Source organism: Diabrotica virgifera, chromosome 7 (assembly GCF_917563875.1).
Source record: "Diabrotica virgifera virgifera chromosome 7, PGI_DIABVI_V3a".
NCBI lineage: Eukaryota > Metazoa > Arthropoda > Insecta > Coleoptera > Chrysomelidae > Diabrotica > Diabrotica virgifera.
The window spans coordinates 41847714-41869344 of record NC_065449.1 but is presented as its reverse complement, the minus strand read 5'-3'; the positions used below and the strand labels follow the sequence as shown (position 1 = coordinate 41869344).

Below are 21631 nucleotides of genomic sequence, written 5' to 3'. Positions count from 1 at the left end.
TGGGGGACAAAGGGGTGGCGGGCAGGGGTGAATATAAAAATTATAAGGGGTTTTTGTGCCGCTTATGATAGAGATAGTGCATTACAATTTGACAATAAGTAGATCACGACGTAACTAAGAAAAATCTCCTGGGTCGGAACGCAGCGTGGGGGACAAAGGAGTGGTGGGCAGGGGTGAATGTAATTATAAGAGTTTTTGTGACGTTCGTGAGCGAGATGGTGCACAAAAATTGGGAATAACTAGATCATGATATAACTAAGCATAATCACACATTCTAGGATACAATCACCTAAACAGATTAACACAAAATAACACACCAAAATAGTCAGAATTTGATATCCCCTAGGGTAATAACATCACCCTCAAATTGTTTTCAATGACGTATATACTATAGTCTTTAAGATCTAGGTCAAATATGTCAATTTTGAAAAGACAATCTAGTAAACCTAGGTTATACATCTTCACAGAATTTTTAAAATAATCTTTTTGAGCACGATTTCCGTAGTGAATATTACATACATACGTCGAACAATAAATAGTTATTTAAAAATGGAAATTCATTAAACCAATAATTGTGGCCTAATCCCATGTAAAAATAATATATTAAAAAAATTAGGGACTGAGACCCAAGTTGCATTTTAAAAAATCATAAGGAATTGAAATGAAGTAAAATTTACTTTTAATGTTATATCAAAGAAAATTATTTGTTTTCTCGGATGCTCACTCTGTAATTTCAGTAGCCCAATACCAAAGATTAATTAAGTTAATAAATCAGTTTCGCTCAGGTTCAGTATTTCCAAACCACAATAAACACATCGCTCTTGGACTTCACATACATTTCTGGATGTGTTTATTATTATTATTATTACAGAAATTAATGGACCCTCTACATTTCACTTTTACGACAAGCTAAAAATAATGTGTATTTACTATTGTTTTAAAAAATTAATAACAGCCAGTGATCTGTTATAGATAATGAGAGGAATTTGTTTACCGAAAGAGGTTTTGGTATTTTTCAGATGCGACTTTTATACAATGCTAAAATTAGGAAAGCTTGTGGTCCAAATGACACACCAAATAAGTTGCTAAAGCTAATAATAGATGAAAATAACAAAATAGTAGTATAGTCCAGGAACCGAAGCATTTCTCCTCGCAATTTTTACAGAATGAATCGATTTGTTTGAAAATTTGAGAATAGGTATTGGATAGGCCAAGGATTAAAATCTATAGGATGCGGAAAGGCGCTTTTGGCGATGGGGATGGTAGCCATCCCATCTCGGGGGTGGAAATTTTTTATTATATTTTGACCGCAAAAGTTGATAAAAACATTCATTCTAAGCAAATAATATTTTGTACATTTTTTTGATAAAATTAATAGTTTTCGATTTATTCGCTATTGAAAGTGTTAGTTTTATATCGAAAAAGTCAATGTTTTTGGATATGCTCATTTACGATTGACGCAACTTTTGTCGTAGAAAAAATTTTTTCAAACCTAATTCTTGGGAATTAGATAACCTACAATTTCATATTTAAACATTTTTTCGTGTCTCTGATGCTAATGTTTCTATTGTGAAAAAATGCCATTTTTTACCAAACTACAAAAATTCGTTATTCGCTTTTAACTCCAGTTTTTTTAAAACTAATCATTCTAAGCCAGTCAAACTTCTAGAATCTTTAATAATACATAAATAAAAAGAATGAAGGAGGCCAATGACTAAAAACACCGATCGTCGATCGGATAGCTCAGTGCGACTATCGCCTGACTCGCACTTCACTTCGCCGTGAGGTATGTGAGTTCAAGCCCAAGCTAGGCCATCGGAAAAACAAAAAGGCTAACGCGTCAGTATAAAATTCTAAATATGAATCTGGCGCTTAGACTGGAATATGCCGGCATCTGATCGGCCTATGAGGGAGCAGCACGGCAAGGGATAAGGTCTTGCGGCTCGGTGATACTCTCCCATAGATCCCGACCGGAAGGGCGTTGACGCCTAAAATACCGGTGTATTTATATACTAAAAACACCGGTAACTTACATTATTATGCTTCCAATTGGATTTCTCCTCTTTTTTTCAAAAAATATATTGATTTTTTAACCATAACATTTTTATTTTTTATCTTAGAAAAATTTAATATTTAGCATTTGACGAAGAAGAGCTAATAATAAAGTATAGCTCGATTACTGTTGGTTTTAAAGAAAATAAAACAAACGTTTTGTTTATTTTTCAAAAGGTACATTTTTGTTGAGTAAAGTTGTTGTGACAAAACGAAAACTTTTGGAGTTATTAGCAGAAAACTTAATAAAAACATTGATTTTTTCGATATAAAACTAACACTTTCGATAGCGACTAAATCGAAAACTATTAATTTTATCAAAAAAATGTATAGAATGTTTTTTAGTTAGAATGAATATTTTACCAACTTTTGCGGTCAGATATAATAAAAAATTTCCACCGTCGAGATGGGGTGGCAACCACCTCCATGGTAAAAGCGCCTTTAGGCATCATATAGATTTTGATCCTTGGACTATCCACTACTTATTTTTAAAGTTTCAAGCAAATCGATCGATCCTGTAAAAATTTCGAGGCTTTATATAGTATGTTCGATCCAAAAGATGGCATAACCCAGACATCCAAAGTGAAAGTTATCCTTCAACACCAAATTGTTCTAAATGGTCCACACAATGTCCAGAAAAAAGTCACACCATTTTGAGCGTCGGGTTTGGGGGGGAGAGGGGGGACAAATCGGTAAATTCGTAGTTTTTTAAGTTTTTCGCCAATATTTCTAAAACTATGCGGTTTAGCATGAACAACCTTCTATACAAAATTGTTCTACATTAAATTTGAAATAAAAAAGGTTCTATGCATAATCTTTCTAAAATGAATGGTTCCAAAGTTACGGAGGTAGTATAGTATAACTGGTCCAAAAAAAGGCCTAACCCAAACATCCAAAGTAAAAGTTTTCCTTCAATACCAAAATGTTCTATATGGTCCACATATTGTTCAGTAAAAAGTTACACCATTTTGAAAGTCCAGTTTGGGATGGAGATGGGAGAGAAGCCGGTAAATTAGTAGTTTTTTTAAGTTTTTCGTCAATATTTCTAAAACTATGCTTTAGCGTAAACAATGTTACATACAGAATGTTCTGCATGAAATTTAAAACAAAAAATGTTCTATACATAATTGTTATAAAATCAACGGCTCCAGAGTTACGGAAGGTGAAAAGTCGAGGTTTTCGATACTTTTTATATTTTTTGGGCAATATTTATGATATAACTATACCAAAAACCCAGACATCCAAAGTGAAAGTTATCCTCCAACACCAAATTGTTCTATATAGTCCACATAATGTTCAGAAAAAAGTCACACCATTCTGAGCGTCGGGTTTGGGGGGGAGAGGGGGGAGAAATCGGTAAATATAAAAAGTATCGAAAACCTCCACTTAACACCCTCCGTAACTCTGGAACCGTTGATTTTATAACAATTATGTATGGAACCTTTTTTGTTTTAAATTTTATGTAGAACATTTTTCTATAGAATATTCCTTACGCTAAAGTATAGTTTTAGAAATATTGACGAAAAACGTAAAAAAACTACTAATTTACCGACTTCTCCCCATCTCCCCCCCAAACCGGACGCTCAAAATGGTGTAACTTTTTACTGAACAATATGTGGACCATATAGAACAATTTGGTGTTGAAGGAAAACTTTTACTTTGGATGTCTGGGTTAGGCCTTTGTTTAGGCAATACGTAAAGTATCCTTAACAATAGTAACCTATACTTATTGTACGGTTATAGAGTATATTCCCATAGGTAAGCTGGTTAAGAGTAGATAACGATTTTTCATATGTAATTTAAAGTATTATCTGCATAAATGGCACAAAGAATATTTGCTACGAGAGGTATATGGTTCAAAATGCATACAGTATCACGACTAATAAGTTATGTTCACATACATGTAGAGTACTTACAGTTTTATTCCTTGATGACGTGTCACATCAGAGCTCTGATTGAATTCCATAATCCATTTGGTTCATTTGTAAGGCACTCACTAATACGCTAAATAAATCATCGTCGATAATACTGAGCAGATTGAATTATCTGAGCGGTATAAAACGATAGCAAAAAAAGCCGGTAAAATGCGGCCTTTTTACGAATAGCGGGAGCGTCGATAGATTAGAGATGATTCTCGTTAGGAAGCTTTTGACGATCTGCCCCGGCGAGGGGTTCAAATGCGAGTCTCAACAATAACCTGGAGTTTCCAGAAAGGTTACATAAATACTACTTGAATTTTAAGTAATCAGTAGTACAGGGGCGTAACTAATTATTTTAGTGAGCCGTGTATAATATATTTATTGTACATATTGCCGGGGGCGACAGGCGAGAGAGATGGCCTATATCACCTCGAAGAGAGGGGATTGGCAAAGATGTGCACAACGATAAGAAATGTTTGAAGAAATTAGAGTTTATATACACAAGGGGTAACAACGATAAAATGGAGGAAAACGATAAGTTTTTTCCCCCTAGGGATAGATTTTAATCTTCCAGGGGAATCACAGCGATTTTCGTAATACCACGAAGAAAATCACCGTGAGTAGTGTGAATCTTGACAGTACGAACTAGACCATCCTTACCAGGCAATACATCTATTACCCTGGCAGTTGGCCATAAGAGTGGAGGAGTACCATCCTCCTTCAACAGAACCAAATCCCCGATCTTGACAGGGTCAGTAGGGTCGGTCCATTTATTTCTTTGCTGCAGGAGGCAAAGATAGTCTTTTTTCCACAATTTCCAAAATTGCTGTTGAATTTTACTAATACGCTGAAAAAGATTCAACCTATTTTCAGGTATCTCTGAAACACTTGGTTCAGGGGGCGCGGTTAAACTTCTTTGAACTAAGAAGTGAGCTGGAGATAGGAAAGCGAAGTCATTGGCGTCAGACGACATCCTAGTGATGGGTCTCGAATTTAGAATAGCCTCGATTTGGCATAATACTGTGTTAAACACTTCAAAGGTGAAGTGGGAATTTCCTATAATTCGATAGAGGTGATACTTCACACTCTTTATTCCTACCTCATGGAGGCCGAATTGATGGGGGTTGCGGGGAACACCCATCTTGAAAGTTATGGAGTTTTGAGTACAGAATTCCTTAATCTGTTCCGAATTATTTTGATTTAAGAAAAAATCATAGAATTCGCGCATTTCATTTTTGCCCCATGGAAATTTGTGGCATTGTCGCTCCAAATAATACTGGGCGTGGATCTTCTGGCAATAAACCTTTTCAGAGTAAGAATATAGGCTTCTGCGCTTAATCCTGTGACGAGTTCGATATGAACACATTTAGTGCTCATGCAAATGAAATAGGCTACGTATGCTTTGTAAAGCGGTGCCTTCCTCAAATGTGAGGACTTAATTAAGAAGAACCCCCCATAGTCCACTGAGACGACTTGGAAGGGTCTAGTGGGGAGTACACGATCGGGATGCATATCTGCCATCTGTTGAACAGAATTGGGTGTCATGAATCGGAAACAGTTTACACACTTACGAATTAAGCGTTTAATCTGTCTTAATCCGTCAATTGGCCAGTACTTCATTTTGACATACGAAAGTACTGTTTGCGCGCCTGAATGTAATAACTTATGATGAGCTTGAGTCAAGATTAGTTCTACAACTCGACATTTAGAAGGAAGTAGAATGGGGTGTTTTTGATTATACGATATGGGGGCGTGTCGGAGACGTCCTCCCACACGAATCAGCCCATCATTATGTTGTAGGAAGGGGTTGAGTTACGAATGGCTTTATTGGTCACGAGTTTAGCATTTTTCAATTCAAGAATCTCTTTTTTAAAGTAGATACTTTGGATATACCTGATGATCGCGTGATCAGCGATCTCCATTTCGGGTGGCGTCAATATATCCGTATCTCGTGGAGAGTTATTTATTTTCTTTTTAATATTACTGATGAATCTAAAAAGATAAGCGACAATTCTTTGAATTTTACGAAAAGAAGAAGATTTAGCGAATAGATTTTCAAAGGTGTCGTTGAGTTCGTGATTTGTTGCTATGTTTGAGACAACTAACTTCCTTAATTCAGGAAGATCATCCTGAAAATGAGGAATTTGATGAAGAGAAAAATCGATGGGATTGTCTCTAATAAAGCTAGGTCCGCATAACCAGTCTTCGGTGGTCTGGGGATTATCAAAGACATTTATCCCTCTGGAAGCGGGGTCAGCGATGTTTTCGTGACTTCTGACGAAATGGAAATCACAAGGAAAAGTTTCCAACAAGGAATTGACCTTTTGAATTCTGTTTTGTACAAAAATGTTCCAAATGTGTTTTTTAGAAAGTATCCAAGACAAGGCAATTGTAGAGTCAGCAAAGAGATGAGATGAAGATATACTCAAATTTTTCTTGAAGATGTGAAAAAGTCTATGAGCCAGAGTGACTCCCAACACTATTCCACAAAGTTCCAATTTGGGGATGGTGAGTTTATTTTTTAGCGGAGAAATTTTGTTTTTAGAAGCGATAAGCCGCGACGATACAGAAAAGTCTGAGTATGTCGCTTTGAGATACACACAAGTGCTGTATATTTTTCCGATGCGTCGGTGAAAATAATTAATTGAACATCAACAACTTTCTTTTGTAAAAGTAAGCATCGAGGTACCTTGACCTCTTCTATAGTTTTGAATGTCGATAAGAGGTTTTGCCAATTTTTCATAATGATGGGTGAGTCAATGGGTTGATCCCAGTCCAATTTCTGGGACCATATTTCCTGTATCAAGAGCTTAGCGTTCACAAGGACAGGGGATAACCATCCTAGCGGGTCATACAAAGTAGCAATGTAGGAGAGAATAGTACGTTTAGTAACAACATTAGCCAATTTGAAGATAGGAGTTTTAAACGAAAAGTGGTCGCGTTCTGAATCCCAGAATATGCCTAAGACTTTATCAGATCCCGTGAAGTTAAGACTGACTTCAGAGACGGGATTTAAATTGTGTTGAGACAGAAATTCTGAAGAACTGCAGTTCCACTTGTGGAGGGAGGAAACCATGGGTTTCTAGCAAAGAAGTTAATTGTTCGAAAAGACAACTTAATTCATGAAGACTGTCAGCACCGCTGATCAGGTCATCCATATAGATAGATTCTTGCAGAACACTAGTAGCAAGTTCGTGGGTATGTTTGTTGTTGTCAGCGATGTGCTTGATAACTCTTTGAGCGATAAATGGGCTACTTGGGAGCCCGAAGGGTAATCTTTGAAATTGATAGCACCGTAAAGGCTGCTGAATATTGTCCCTAAAGAGAAAATTTAACAGAAATGTTTCAGTGGGACAAATGGCGATTTGTAGGAACATAGCCTTGATGTCGCCTACTAGTGCGAATTTAAACTGACGAAACTTAGCGAGAATGTCAAAAAGTTCATGTTGGACGACATAACCTTTGTCTATGACGTCACTGAGGGAGATTCCCGTAGACGATTTATTGTTTGGATCGAAAACTATACGAGTGGAAGTAGTAGAGTTGGATTTGAAAACGGGAAAGTGAGGGAGAAAGTAATTAGGTTTACCTGAGTCATTTAGCATTTTTAACGGCACTTGAATTATTTGTCCGTTATTGAGATATTCCGATATAATGTCCTGATATTTTTCCAATAAATCAGGGTTGAGTTGAAAACGTTTCTCGAGACTGAGAAAACGTCTTTTTGCCGAGAGAAACGAATTTCCCATGTCTATATCTTCGATAGGGAGTTTGAGATTGAGTGTGGACTCATATCGTCCATTGGGGAGAACATTAACATGTTTTACAAAATTAATTTCAGCGGGGTGATCATTAATGAGATCGGTGTTCTGAGGAGCGGCTTCTTCCAGCTCCCAGAATTTTTGTAAATGATCGGATAGTTCCTCGTTGGACACTACCGGCTCATTTACGGCGGAAGGAGTGTTATGAGAACAACAAGTAACGAGAGAGTTTGAATAAAATTCCAAAGCCTTTTTAGTATTTTTCGACTTAAGAGCAAAGTCTGGAACTGACCCTGATATCGTGTACCCGAGTAGAGTGCGTTGAAGAACGGGAAGACCTTTTCCCAAACGAATTATTTCAGGTTGAATGATATCGTTATACAGGTCTGCACCGAGCAGGATACCAATTGGGGATGTTACATGGAACATCGGATCACCTAATGGTATCTCTGAGGGTATGTTTAGTTTGCTCGCCGAAATAGAAATTTGAGGAAGCGGATTTGTTATCTTTGGGAGTACAGAGCACGAGATGTCAAAAGGAACGTCGTTAGCGACAGCGAAAATTGTTGTATCTACAATAGATTGAGACGAGGATGAGGTGGAGTTAATTCCATTGATCCGTAATTTTCCATCTCTAGTGGTGAGTGACAGTTCCTTTACGAGGTCAGCACTAATAAATGAAACCTGTGAGGCCGAGTCTAAGAGTGCCTTTGCGAAGACCCTCTTGCCGCTAGGAGCGACAAGATAGACCTGGAGTGTGCTTAATAACACCAAATGATTATCAAGCGAGGCTGCAGATAGAGCCATTGAATGTGGAGTCGAATTTTGAAGATTAACTTCCGTTTCAGGAGCTCTAACATGTGAGGGCCCCTGTTGTGAATTACCCTGTGTATGGGAGTTATTTGAGATAGCGGTTTTATTATGATTATTTGAGTTGTGTTGGCCAACAGCCGCGGAAGGGTTACTATGACCCGTTTTGTCGAAATGGAGCAACGTGTGATGACGAGATTTACAAACTATGCAAGAGAATTTGGATTTACACTGATCGAGCATGTGAGACCCAAGACAATTAATACAAAATTTATTTTGTTTGACAAAACTAAAACGTTCTTTAGAATTCAACTGCTTGAACTGAGGACAAGAGTAGATCGAGTGAGAGTCGTTGCAATAGGAACATTTCTTAGGACCTAAGCGAGGCGAAAGGTTACTGGTAGAAGTGTCTGAGGCTAGGTGTAAAGAGTGTCTGGAAGTAGTAGTCGATTTTGGTTTTGATTGAGATTGAATATTCTCAAGATGAACAACGCGTGTCTCGATTTCCCCTAGAAAATGGACAAAATCAGGGGTAGCTTGGCTACCACCGGATTGGAACTCAAGAGCCCTAATGGTAGGTGCGTCGAGTTTCTGAGTAGCGATATGTATGAGAAGTAAATGCAAGAGATCTGAAGGGGGCCTATTCAAGTTCAATAGGGCCTTGAAATTATTTGACATGACCGTATGAAAATTTCTTAATTGTGAGTGATTTGCGTTTCCAGAAATAGGAGGCGCATCAAGAATTTGAGAGATGAGAGTTTTGATAAGCGATTTAGAGTTGGCGTACCTTTGTGTCAGGTTATCCCGGGCTATTTTGTAATTGTCACCTGTGAGTGGGATATGCTCGAGAAGCGTCAAAGGCTCGGAAGTTAGAAAACTTTTGAGGTAAATGAGTTTTTCCAGATCACTTAATGTAGTATCAGATCCTATTATTGTATCAAAGGTCTCAATGAATGAATTGTATTCAGTAACTAAGCCACTAAATGGTTTTAACTGAATACGAGGGAGGTTTACTGTTCGTTGCCTAGCCATAGACTGTGAGGTTAGAGAAGAATTAGGGTCAAATTGGAGGGAGGGGGTAGCAGTCACATTAGAACTTTCAATGACCTCTAACCTTTCTTCCAATAGAGAAATTGTATCCAAATATTTATCAAAAACCACAGAGGAATCAGTAGAGGGGGTAGGTTCCTCGGGGATCGTCTCCAGCACATTTTGAGCATCGCGGAAAAGTCCGTAAGAATGTTTGAGTTGTGAAATTATTTCACGAATTTTATATTTGTTTAGAGAATTAAGAGTTGTGGGAACCGAATCAGCCAACTTGGTTATATCAAGTTTTGCGGTGAGCCTCTGTCGGTTATATTTTGATCGGTCAGCCATGTTGCGAGAATGTGAGATTAGATAGATTATTTGCAAATGTCTAAACCTATAAATCGATGCGAAAATGAGAGAATATGTACAATATATTATATATTACACGTTTAATAGTGTGAGATTGGCTTAATAGTATCACCCTGTATGAGCGCAGATTAGTATATGAAATGCAAAACTATAAAATTTCAAAATATATGCAATTTTCCAAAATGGGTATTTTTCAGCAAGTGTGAGACACCCTTAACAAGTATTTAAATTAATTAAATTGAAGGAAAAAACAATTATTTATTTTCTATAGTTTTCTAGAAGTGTAAAATGAGCTTAAGCGAAGCTAAATGTAGCAAAAACTTACAATTTATGCAAGAAAACAAAATTATTTTTAATAATTTTTGTAACCTGTGAACCAGGCTTAATCGGATTCAAAATTATAAATTTAAATTAAATCAAAAGGTTGAACAAACAATGTTAAAATTATAACACCCGTACTATCAGCCAAGAAATGAGTACACTTTTTGTATACTATAAACAGAAAAATATATTTACGAAAATAAAATAATGTAATATATGCAAATATTTTTTCATACAAACAAAACGACTCCTTTATTTGAACAAAGCAAGTAGTTTCTGAAATTGCACGTGTAGACCGGGCTTAACAACCTACCAGCTATTGTAGAGACGTGCTGGGTTAAATACTGAGAATTTGAGTGCAGAAAGAGAGGAATATTTTATTTTTGTGCCGGGGCGGCGTGGCTTGGAAATTTCCAAATGCAACAGAAAGACACTATAAATGAAAAACCGTTATTCTCAGAATAGAGATTATCAAAATATGCAAATACGAAGGACCTTGAGGATTTAATTAATAAATAATTAATATGATACGGCTCGATGGAACAGAAATGTTTAGGCAATACGTAAAGTATCCTTAACAATAGTAACCTATACTTATTGTACGGTTATAGAGTATATTCCCATAGGTAAGCTGGTTAAGAGTAGATAACGATTTTTCATATGTAATTTAAAGTATTATCTGCATAAATGGCACAAAGAATATTTGCTACGAGAGGTATATGGTTCAAAATGCATACAGTATCACGACTAATAAGTTATGTTCACATACATGTAGAGTACTTACAGTTTTATTCCTTGATGACGTGTCACATCAGAGCTCTGATTGAATTCCATAATCCATTTGGTTCATTTGTAAGGCACTCACTAATACGCTAAATAAATCATCGTCGATAATACTGAGCAGATTGAATTATCTGAGCGGTATAAAACGATAGCAAAAAAAGCCGGTAAAATGCGGCCTTTTTACGAATAGCGGGAGCGTCGATAGATTAGAGATGATTCTCGTTAGGAAGCTTTTGACGATCTGCCCCGGCGAGGGGTTCAAATGCGAGTCTCAACAATAACCTGGAGTTTCCAGAAAGGTTACATAAATACTACTTGAATTTTAAGTAATCAGTAGTACAGGGGCGTAACTAATTATTTTAGTGAGCCGTGTATAATATATTTATTGTACAGCCTTTCTTTGGACCAATTATACTATCTCCGTAACTTTGGAACCGTTCATTTTAGAAGGGTTATGCATAGGGCCTTTTTTATTTCAAATTTAATGTAGGACAATTTTGTGTAAAAGGTTGTTCATGCTAAACCGCTTAGTTTTAGAAATATTGACGAAAAACGTAAAAAACTACGAAGTTGCAGATTTCTCCCCCCTCTCCCCCCAAACCCGACGCTCAAAATGGTGTGACTTTTTTCTGAACATTATGTGGACCATATAGAACAATTTGGTGTTGGAGGATAACTTTCACTTTGGATGTCTGGGTTTGGGTCTAACTATACCATACTATTATCCTATTTTAAGGTTCGTTACTATCCTATTACTACTTTTTAATACAATAACACTGGAATGATTCCCACTCTTGCCACACTTGATGGCTCAAATCCATCTTCAATGCAATACTGAGAATATCGATTAATTAGCCTAATGAGCAAGACTCTTGAAATTTTTTTAAGAATACTTCACAACAGAGTTAGACGCAATTGCGAAGAAGATCTCGAAGATACCCAATTTGGTTTTAGAAATGCTCTGGGATCTAGGGAGGCACTTTTTCCGCTAAACATCTTATTACAAAGGTGCCGTGATTAAGAGGAAACAGTAGCGGTCAACATGTAGCGAAAACGCGTTCCAAGATTGCGGCTGTAATTTTGAATATTTTTTCGAGATATTTGGCACACGTATTCGTAATATAATAAAGAATGGCGGTACAGAGCCCAATTTGAAAAATATATTAACCTTCCGATGACCAACCTTTTTTTGTTACACGGATGACCAAGGGAGGGGGGGGGGAAATGACCCCAGGTCAAAAATGACAATTAACAAAAAAAGAAAGTTTTTTTTTTAATTTTTAATTTTTTTTTTTGGTATGGGCTTTATGTCATTCAATCAGTCACAACATGAGTATTAGTGTCATGTGTAGTGTGTATATTAAGTAAGTGTCTTGTTACTTTGCAAAGTCGACGTCATTAGCGTAAAACTACTTGTAATTACACATAATAGACGCTATTTTACTAAACATCAACTTCAGAATATATTTTTTATTCGTAAAATATAGGGAATTTTTTATTTCAAAATATGAGGATATCTAGAATGATATTAAAGTCTAATAAAAAAATTATGAGTTAAAAATTAAAAATACTTTTGAATTTATTAAAGAAAAACATACGCTGGGATCACAATTTCCCCCGCTTGGTCATCCGAAGGTTAATATGTGGAAATTACTCTGTAATTAAATACCAAAGTAAAAAAACGAGCCTGTACCGCCATTAAGAAGGACACAAAAATACACTTTGTTCAAATAAATTTTTTATCCGATGCCTAGATTTTGTGTCATTTTGGAACTAATATTGAAATAAAAAATTTGTGTTGTTCCCAAATTACACATAATCTAGGCATCGGATAAAAAAGTTTATTTGAAGGAAGTGTATTTTTTTGTTCTTCTTAATGGTGGTACAGGCTCGTTATTTTAATATTGTATTTAATTACAGAGTAATTTCCACACATTAATATATTTTTCAAATTGGGCTCTGTACCGCCATTCTTTATTATATTACGAATAAGTGTGCCAAATATCTTGAAAAAATATTCAAAATTACAGCCGCAATCTTGGAACACGTTTTCGCTACCTGTTGATCGCTGCTGTTTACTCTTAAAGAAAGATATGTATTTGCATGGTTCGTGGACTTTGAAAAGGCATGAGATAAAATACTATATGTAAAAAAATGCAGATACTAAGAAATCTAGCAATATATGACAAATGGCGTGGTTTTTTATTGCATATTTATGTGTTTTAAAACTCCTAAGGCGGTGCTTAGCTTCTTACGTAAACAACGGTGTGGGGTGCATTTGCACCCCATCTGTATATCCATTTTTTTATGCAAAGGTCGGGAAAGTTGATTTAAAACCTAATTAGAACTTGTTTATTATCCTGTGAAACATAATTTTCCAAAAAAGTACTTACTCATGTCTTCTTCAAAAAAAAAAAATTATTATTAGTCCAGGAACCGAAGCTTGAAGAATTAGAATTCAAGAAGGAATTTTTACAGAATAGATCGATTTTCTTGAAGATTTGAGAATACGTAGTGGATAGACCAAGGATCAAAATCTATATAATGCCGAAAGGCGCTTTTGCCATGGGGGTGGTTGCCACCCCATCTCGGTGGCGGAAATTTTTTATTACTTTTTGACTACAAAAATTGATAAAAACATTCATTTTGAGCAAAAAATGTTTTATACATTTTTTTGATCAAATTAATCGTTTTCGATTTATTCGCTATCGAAAGTGTTAGTTTTATATCGAAAAAATCAATGTTTTCGGTATTATACTCATTTACTATTCACTCAATTTTTGCCGTAGAAAAAAGTTTTGCAATCCAAGTTCTTGGGAATTAAATAAGCTACAATTTTATATCTAAATATTTTTTCGTATCTCTGATGCTTATCTTTCTATTGTGAAGAAAAGAGTATTTTTTACCAAACTACAAAAATTCGTTATTCGCTTTTAACTCCATTTTTTTAAAAACTAATCATTCTAAGCCAGTCAAACTTCTGGAATCTATTAATAATACATAAGTAAAGAAGAATGAATAAGGTCGATGACTAAGAACACAGCTAACTTACAATATTATGCTTAAAATTGGATATCTCCTTTTTTTTTCAAAAAATAATATTGATTTTTTAACCGTAACTTTTTTATTTTTTATCCTAGAAAGTTTGTTAAAAAGGAATTTTGTAGGCTTTTACAGGACCTATAAGGCTATTGATATTAAATTCTTTTAAAATACTCATTCGCAAAAAGAGGTGAATTTGAATGGGTTGGTAAAGGAGGTTTTTGTATGTTATTACAAGATTTAATTTTCAATTGCTCACTCAATTTTTGACGTAGGACAAATTTTTGCAAACTAGGTTCTTGGAAATTAAATAAGCTACAATTTTATATTGAAATAGTTTGTCGTATCTCTGATGCTAATCTTTCTATTCTGAAAAAAAAAAGATTTTTTACCAAACTACAAAAATTCGTTTTTCGTTTTTATCTCATTTTTTTTTTAAACTAATCATTCTAAGCCGGTCAAACCTCTAAAACCTAATCAAGTATATTCAAATGGGAAATAAGCCACAATTTTCCCTAAAAATGATTTTATTAACGTTTCGACGCCCAAGTCGGGTGTCGTTGTCAAAATAAAAAATTAATGGGCGTCGAAACGTTAATAAAATCATTTTTAGGTAAAATTGTGGCTTATTTCCCATTTGAATATACTTGATTATAAAAATGCCACAAGAAAATAGCTTCAGAACAACTCTAAAACCTATTAATTATACATAAATTAAGAAGACCAAATAAGGCTAATGACCAATTTTAATTAGGGTGGAGAGTAGGGGGAAGATTCCGATTACTGTTTCACTGAAAAAAAAAGGGTCATTATTTTTACTATAAGTCACTTAATTTTTGAGCTAGGGACTATTTTTTTATTTCTGGAGATAGATATTTTTAAATATGTACATACCTTAAATTAGCTTGAATAAGTTATCCTCGAAAAACGCATAGTTTTCCGTTTTCCCTCTTTTGACTTTGAAACTACAATATTTAGCATGTTACGAAGAAGAACTAACATAAAATAAAGTATAGCTCGATTACTATTGGCCTTAAAGCAAATTATAAAAAACGGTTTTGTTTATATTTTCCAGAGGTACATTTTCGTTAAGCAAACTTGTTTTGATAGGACGAAAACTTTGTGAGTTATTAGCAGAAAACTGATTAAAAACAATGATTTTTTCGATTTAAACCAACACTTTCGATAGCAAATAAATCGAAAACCATTACTTTTATCCAAAAAAGTGTATAGAACGTTTTTTGCTTAGAATGAATATGTTTACCAACTTTTGCGGTCAAAATAAAATAAAAAATTTCCACCCCTAGATGGGGTGGCAACCACCCCCATGGTAAAAACGCCTTTCGGCCTCATATAAATTTTGATCCTTGGACGATCTACTACTTATTCTCAAATTTTCAAGCAAATCGATCCATTCTGTAAAAATTGCGAGGTTTTGTCCTATTTTAAGCTTCATTACTTGGACTATATCGTTTCAAGACAAACACATGAAATTTTTCACATAGTGAGCAACACAAAGTTTTTACACACAATACGGTTAAGCCGGGATTTTCGGTCTTTTTTCTCTGACATAAGTAACACCGAGCTTGTCCCTTAGCTCTGTTAGCTCCAGATGGGACATCAGAAACGTCCAATTCAGGATATGAAATTTTCATCATTTGTACCCTACAGTCATTTTTCCAAAAAAAGCACTTAAACGCTAAGAGTTTTAAAAGGTGTGATGGGTGGAATGCGTTTAGAATTGAATTAAATGCGAATAAAAAAATGGACGAAAACAAAAAAAATTATTAAAAAATAGGTGAGAAAGACGAAGTCATTTGCACTCCGCACCGCCTTACGAGGGTTAAACGAAAAAACCAAATTGGCATGGAAAAAAGCCAAAAAATATTATCGTTATGGAGATCAACGCGAAAATTTCATAATTGTACTTACATACATTCCTTTTTTAACCATATCCTGAGAACTTCAATTCTGGGGTCCTCATCCAAATGGGGGACGCCCCCAAAAAACGAAATGGTCACATTAGTGAACAATTTGCAAGGCAAGCATTCAGTTGTGAAATTGTTTACGCACAAGGATTGATCTGCGGTTGATTCACTTGAATACAGCAGGGACATCTTGATAGATCAACTTTCTGTCTATAAGCTTTCTGTAGTTCACTCTCTTTCAACACCTTTTGCGAACGTATCTGCAGCAATTTCTTCCAAAATGCTGTCTAATGCCTCCGGATAAGCCAAACATATACTTTAAATATTCTCACTTACTCGTTGAATTTTACTTCGCAGTGCTGTGTATAATCGTTACAGATGGGCATCTCCATAGCGTTCTTCCAGACGAGTGAACAAGTTCTAGTAACATTTTTCTTCACCCTTAGGAATTGATCTTAATATATCCGCAGCATCACTTCGTAGAGCAGCAGTCAAGGAACCAGACAAGAAAGTCCCGTCTTATGATTGGCAGTCGCAATAGCTTCAAATTATCTAAGTTATATGGACCAAGAAAACTTTCCATCAAATGGTGGAAATTTTAGTCTCATATTATTCGACGTATCGTCTTTAGGCGATTCTTCTTTCGCTACAGGATATAAAACTACTGCATTAAGTGGTGGTTCTACTCTGTCTACATTTTTCTGTATCTTACCGAATTTTCTAGGAACTTCTTCAAATTTCTCATCGTTCTGTTCACATACATTTGTTATTACTTGAGAAGTTTCATTGAATATTTTGGAATCATGTCAGAAGTTTCTTTAAGCTTTCTGGAAATATTTTCAAATTTATCATCATCCTTTCTAGAAGTTTCTTCAATTCAAGGTTTCCGCTGTCCTGCGCGTAGCACCAAAAATTAATGTTTATTTAAAAAAAATCCTGACGCCGTGGTAGATAACCGATTTTAATTTTGCAACTTGCAACTGAAAGGTACAGTACATTTCTATATGTAAAAAAATCAACTTGATATCTGCTTTATTTTGTCGTACAACATGTTGAAAAAATGAATTTTTCCGATCTTATGCCGATCTTAGTGAAATTTACAGTATTGTTTTAAAATATCATATAGTTTTTCTGGGTAAAATATGAAGTCCTAAGTGTAGCATACATGGTTGAAAAATATAAAATGTGAATACTTGATTTTTTTATGGTTCTTTCACCATTATTGCTAGTTTGCAACAAGTCTGAGAATTTTTTAAATTTTTAACCAATCGTTTATTGTAGTAATGTTAATTGCGCAACTTGTATGTCAGTGAAACTTTTCTAGGAAATGAATACTTTTAAAGTTATAATCAAAACACGAAGAAAAAATCGATTTTTTCCTTCATTTTTTGACATTTTGATTATTTAAACAATGTTTCGGACCTATATTAGTGGGAGGATAACTCAAATATTATTATGTGAGCTATTTTCGAGCAATTTCTGCAAAAAGATATGAGGCACCTCTCAATATCCAAATCTACTAATATTTTACAGATGCGCCCTGGTCTATAATAACTAAACCAAATTAATACCAGCGCGATATATTATACTAAATCGGTTTTTCTAGAAAATACGTGAATAATCCCGCCTATCTCAATGCATTGCGTTTGAACCATATTATAAACCAAATGAATAATGTACGAGTACCATTCGTTAAACCCTCTATAAATGAATGGGTATCAACAGGATTTCACATGTTTCAGTATACCCTACCTCGTCATAATTCCGGGAAGATAAGAATTCATAAGCAGAAATATAAATGAATGGTTCTTGGAACTTTCTATTTCAAGCGGATATAACTACAACAGCGCCATCTACTCTTATGGCCATAAACGAAACACGTCTCGAATACAGTGAGTTCCTACGTTTTTTGTTGTATAAAATGTTGCGTGAATTACAATTTTATTTCTTAGACCGTGCAATACAGGCTAGCCTCGCATACCAAAATCATGTTTAGTTATTGCGTTGTTTTGCTATAGCATATGCACTCACCGGCACAAAATTCCGGCACCCAAAATTTTGGATTAAGTTTGACCATCTATAACTTTATTATTTGTGCTCCGTTGCATCAGTTTGTAGGTATATGTATTGAAGTCATTTGTTAGTATTCCAATAATAAAATTTTTTGGCTTAGATGGCATTATACGGGGGTGGATGGAAGCGTTGTATTTTCTCATAACTTTAAAAAATTCTGTAGAAAAATTGAGGGGTTTATTTTGCTTCATACTTCTTTTGTATTATTCTGAAGGTATCACTTAGGTTTTGTTTTTTGAATTACCCGAATATCTCTTGTTTTTTAAAAGCTGTAAATAAAAACACTGCTTTGAAGGTTTATGTAATTAAAAATACCAAACGCAATAAAATTAACAAAACAAAATTAACAACAAAACAGAACAATTCAATAGCGGGTATGTTCACCTCTTGCAGCAACGACTGCTCGCAATCTGTTTGGAATCGAATAAAGATGGGTTATCCTGACCTGGGGAATAGACCAATATTCCTCTACTAGGCCCATAACTGTACTAAAATTTTCTGGAGGCCTAGGACGACGGCGAATAGCTTTTTTTAGTTTATCCCATAAATGTTCAATAGGATTGAGATCTGGGCTGCATGCGGGCCATTCTAATCTCATCAATCTAACCTATATTTTATGAGTCAATCAGTGTTTTTATTTACAAAAAATGGTACAGCTCTTACAATAAAAGAGATATTCGGGTAATTCAAAAACCAAAATTTTAGTGATGCCTCCGGGACAATATGACAGGACTATGAAATAAAAGCAGCTTTTCTATTTTTCCACATATTTTTTTAAAGTTAGGAGAAAATATAACGCTTCCATTTACCCCTGTATAATGCAATGCAAACAATTTTTTTTTGTTACGTGAACAATACCAAACGATATCAATACATATACCTACAAATTAGTTCAAGAATCTTAAAAATCGGAACACAAATAGTAAAGTAATAAATTGTCAAACTTAATCAATAATTTTGGGTGGCGGAATTTTGTGCCGGTGAGTGTAGTAACCATAACTGACCTGGAAAAAGGCACAACATATGACCATTATGGCGATCAACGTGAAAATTTCATAATTATACTTACATCCCCTTTTTTAATAATAATTACAAGTGATAAATGGTTACTTACCCCTCATGTATATGTATGCCGGCCCCCGCATATTCCTCCTGGTTAATACTATCAAATTAAAAATATTTCCTACGATTCCAAGGAAGCATATGGACGGCAACGCGAATGCGTATGAGTATCTCCTTAGAACTTCGATTCTGGGGTCCTCATCCAAATCGGGGACGTCCCCAAAAAACGAAATGGTCACATTAGTGAACAATTTGCAAGGCAGGCATTCGGTTGTGGAATTGTTTACGCACAAGGATTGATCTGCGGTCGATTCACTTGAATACAGCAGGGACATCTTGATGGATTAACCTGCTGTCAGAGAAATCATTATCCTCTCTTTTGTAATTTATTGCAACCTGAAACAAGCAGAAATGGATTGGTTTCAGTTTATTATTAGACTGACAAACAATTTCAGATTGAATTATGGGAATTGACGCGTGGGAGGACACGGGTGAGACTTAATACAGGGGGTATTTAAATAATAAAATCCACAAGGAAAAAGAATTTCCTCTAATCAACTCTTTTACTATTACCATTAATCAGAAAAAATGAGCAAAAATCCTTTATGAAAGGTATATTTATATGAGAAGATATCTTGCGAACTACATCACAAAACGTTTTTCAATTAAAGAGTTCATTATCACAACATTCCATTGTCACACAATTTTATATTCTTGATGGACCAAAATATATGTGTGAAAGTAGGGATGGCGGTTTTTGACAAAACACCGGTTTTCGGTTATACCGTTTTTTTTACTTACGGTTTAACCTGGCGGTTATAAGCGTCCAAAAAAACCGGTTATTCCAAAAACCGGTTTTCGGTTTTTTTAATCAATAGCCAACACCCATTAGGTTACATTGCTACATTTACATTGCACTTTAGTTTGTGACAGTCCATTCAAATCGATATAAATATAGATACTATCAAAAGAATGTATCGATAACAAGATAATCAATCGACATATAAACAGCATTGGGATCGTACCCAACCGGGATCGAAAATAGAAATCAGTCATCAGTGTTGCCAAATGGGTTTCGGTTTCAGTCAGCTTAAAATTTCATCATCGAGCTCTTGGGGTGAAAAATTTCCCATTTTTTTTAATTTATTATTTTTTCCAGAGATAGTAACTTATCCGGTTGGTCACCGGGTATTACTGAAAAAGAAAAAGCCGGTTATACCTGGGACAAAAAACAACCGAAAAAACCGATTGTTGGAGAGCAAAAAAACCGGTTTTCGGTTATAACCGGGAGGTTTTTCCCATCCCTAAGTGAAAGGGTCTATGCGGGTCCAAAGGATAGATGTTATACTGTTGTAGAAAATTTACATATTTATATGAAACGTTTAAAAATGTATTCCTAGAGTTTACATCACGTAACATACCTAGAATTTCACAACACGTGGGAGCTCGTCCTTAGGGGCTAGGGATGGGAAGAACCTACCGGTTATAACCTACAACCTGTTTTTTTACTTCGCAATAACCGGTTTTATCGGTTGTTTGTTTGTCCCGGTTTTAACCGGTTTTTTGTTTTTAAAGTAATAACCGGTCAAAAACCGGATAAGTTATCTGTGAAAAAAATAATGAATTCTGAGAAAATTTATTGTTTGCAATTCATCAATAACTCTTGCTTGATTTTCTTAATGTTTATATTCGTTAATGACTCTCACACTCACTAAAATATGTTTAAGAAATATGAGCTGAATTAACTCGTTTGATGAACTTAAGAATAAGCACGTCTTGTTTATTGAATTGGGGAATCCTAGTAAAAATAGATACACTGTGTAGACTTGGCGATTAGAGATAGGGTCTTAAACGGGCTCTACACTCTCGTCGAAGTTACTTCGCCAAAGTTGACCGAAGTCCGAAGTACCCCCTCTACACACTCGTTCGAAGTGCGATACCGACAAAGAGCGGTGCGATACCGACATGCGATACCGACAAAGATCCCTTTGACCAGACCGACAGATTTCGGAAGTAGAACGAAGTTAAGCAAAGTTACACAAGGTGGCCGTCTACACTCTCGTACTTGTTGAACCTCGATCTTCTTCTGCGAGAGTGAAGTGCGGGCTTTAAAATGGCAATACTGCCGACTTCCCACATGCAATAAGTTACATATAAACGATATTATTATAATGTATAGACATGTAAACAAAAAGTGTCGGCGGCATGTGTAATCATTAAAGAGTATATCACATGTACTATAAACAAGAAGAGTGTAGCATAGTCATAATTTCATCTTCAAAATTGAGGTGGCTACTCAGTGATTGCAACAATTTATATTACTATGCAGTAAAGAGACTGATAATCGAGGAAAGAGAAAAGTTAACAAAGTAATTTTAATAACATACTGCTATTATCCGAACGAGTAGATACATTTTTCCAGTTACATCTTTAACAGTTAAAATATCATTAAACAACGATATCTTCTTGAAATTTAACTCAT

At 35.2% G+C, this 21631-nt stretch overlaps 1 protein-coding gene across 1 annotated transcript in view; it reads right to left on the bottom strand.

Annotated features, from left to right (window-relative positions):
- Window positions 1-21631, bottom strand: part of LOC114333498 (probable G-protein coupled receptor B0563.6) — a 258384-nt gene that overhangs the window by 106643 nt on the left and 130110 nt on the right. Inside the window, exon 2 of the mRNA XM_050657285.1 lies at window positions 19202-19545. Coding sequence (XP_050513242.1) covers window positions 19202-19484 — 283 coding nt within the window. The 5' untranslated portion in view covers window positions 19485-19545. The remainder of the gene's footprint in view (window positions 1-19201; window positions 19546-21631) is intronic.